At 41.0% G+C, this 2007-nt stretch overlaps 1 protein-coding gene across 1 annotated transcript; it reads right to left on the reverse strand.

Moving 5' to 3' along the window:
• Nucleotides 1-192: 192 nt before the first annotated feature.
• Nucleotides 193-2002, reverse strand: LOC102201426 (zinc finger protein 737-like; the record flags this gene model as incomplete). The annotated part of the gene is made up of 2 exons (XM_013908214.1): nucleotides 193-826; nucleotides 1076-2002. A coding segment is annotated over one exon (903 nt), but the record flags the coding sequence as incomplete, so codon positions are not given.
• Nucleotides 2003-2007: the final 5 nt, after the last annotated feature.

Below are 2007 nucleotides of genomic sequence, written 5' to 3' on the forward strand. Positions count from 1 at the left end.
ATCAGTAAAGTAATGGGATTACTTTTTTTGGGGAAGTAATCAGTAATTAGTTACTGATTACTTTTTTCAAGTAACTTGACCAACACTGGTGAACACCCTAGAATGTTACAGACCTCCTAGGATGAGACATTCTTTCAAAATGCCACCAACTATATACTTCTACACACAAATGATTACATGCAGCATTCTACCATATGCAAACTTGTATCATTGAAAGATTATACTGACTACTAAGCACAATTTTCCTATTAACATCCAGTGATTTCAGTCCTGCATGATCAGGCTGATGTTTGCACAGAGCAGATAATGAAGTGAAGGTTTTTGCACATTGGTAACAGTGAAAGAGTTTATGTACAGCTTGGGATTGTTTGCGTTCGGAGTATGAACTGAGATTCCTGAAGCTTTTGTCACACTGGTCACAGCTGAAGTTCACTTCCATGTGTGTACGTTCATGTTTGTTACGATGACCTGATTGTGACCAGCTTTTGTCACAGTGTCTGCACTTGTATGGTGTCTCTCCAGTGTGGATTCCCTTATGCTTTTTCATTGAGCTCATTTCCAGTGGTGAAGGATGACCCACACTGGTCACAGATGTGCTTTTTGACCCCACTGTGGAAGAGTTCATGTATTTTAATGTACTTGGTGTGTGGAAGCCTCTCCCACATTCTTTGCAGTAGTTCATTTTGTCTCCAGTGTGGCTACGTTGATGTGGTTTTTGGTCCCGTTGATGATTGGAAGTTTTTCCACAAAGATCACAGAGAAACTCTTTCCCACCACCACAGTGACGACAGGGTTGAGAAATGGATTCATGTGCTTTGCTCCACATCTAAACAAAGACATTGTAAGTCGGGGAATTCCTTCAACGTTTTTATCCTGAAAGTCTCCTGAAACAAAGAGCATCTCTGCCAACGTCCAATTACATTTTACTGTTTACATTACAACACTCAGCTTACTGAGTGAAAATTATTCTTCATTTTTCCAAACAGTTCATTCAGTATAACTCCATAAGTTTACTGATCAGACTTGTTCCAAACAATCAGGTTAAAATTACAAGACAAAAAAACTAAATACATACCTCACAGTAACTGCACTTGTAGAGTTACTTTCTTGTGTGGATCTGTTGGTGTTTATTCAGCTGAAGTGGAGCTTTAAAAGTCTTCTCACACAGGTCACATTTATATGGTCTCTCCTCAGTGTGGCTAATCATATGTCGTCGTAGCTTTGCACCTGTTGCAAACAGTTTCCCACACTGATCACAGCAGTAAACATCATTTCCAGTGTGAATCCGTAGGTGAATATTTCGGTACCGTATGTCGCTGAAACATTTTCCACAAAAGTCGCAGCTGTACGCCTTAATTCCAGAGTGGGTAACTAGATGCCTCTGTAAGTCGCTATTTAGAGCAAAAGCCTTACCACACAACTCACAGTTGTGAGCTTTAACTCCACTGTGGATGAGTTGGTGTTTTTTTAAGTGTGCAGCCTGGGCAAAAGACTTTCCACACAAGTCACAGCTGTAAGGTTTAACTCCACTGTGGATGATTTGGTGTCTTTTTAAGGTTTGCGCCAGGGTAAAAGACTTTCCACAAGACTCACAGCTGTAAGGTTTAACTCCACTATGGATGACTTGGTGTGTTTTTAGGCTTCGAGCCAGGGTAAAAGACTTTCCACACAAGTCACAACTGTACGCTTTAACTCCACTGTGGATGATTTGGTGAGTTTTTAAGTCTCCAGCCTGGGTAAAAGACTTCCCACACAAGTCACAACTGTAAGGCTTAACTCCACTGTGGATGACTTGATGAGTTTTTAAGTGTCCAGCCTGGGTAAAAGACTTTCCACACAAGTCACAACTGTAAGCTTTAACTCCACTGTGGATGACTTGGTGTTTTTTTAGGCTTTGAGCCAGGGTAAAAGACTTTCCACACAGGTCACAGTTGTACGCTTTAAATCCACTGTGGATGAGTTGGTGAGTTTTTAAGTGTCCAGCCAGGGTAAAAGACTTTCCACACA

This window comes from Pundamilia nyererei, unplaced genomic scaffold (assembly GCF_000239375.1).
Source record: "Pundamilia nyererei isolate P.nyererei 1_Seehausen unplaced genomic scaffold, PunNye1.0 scaffold02709, whole genome shotgun sequence".
NCBI lineage: Eukaryota > Metazoa > Chordata > Actinopteri > Cichliformes > Cichlidae > Pundamilia > Pundamilia nyererei.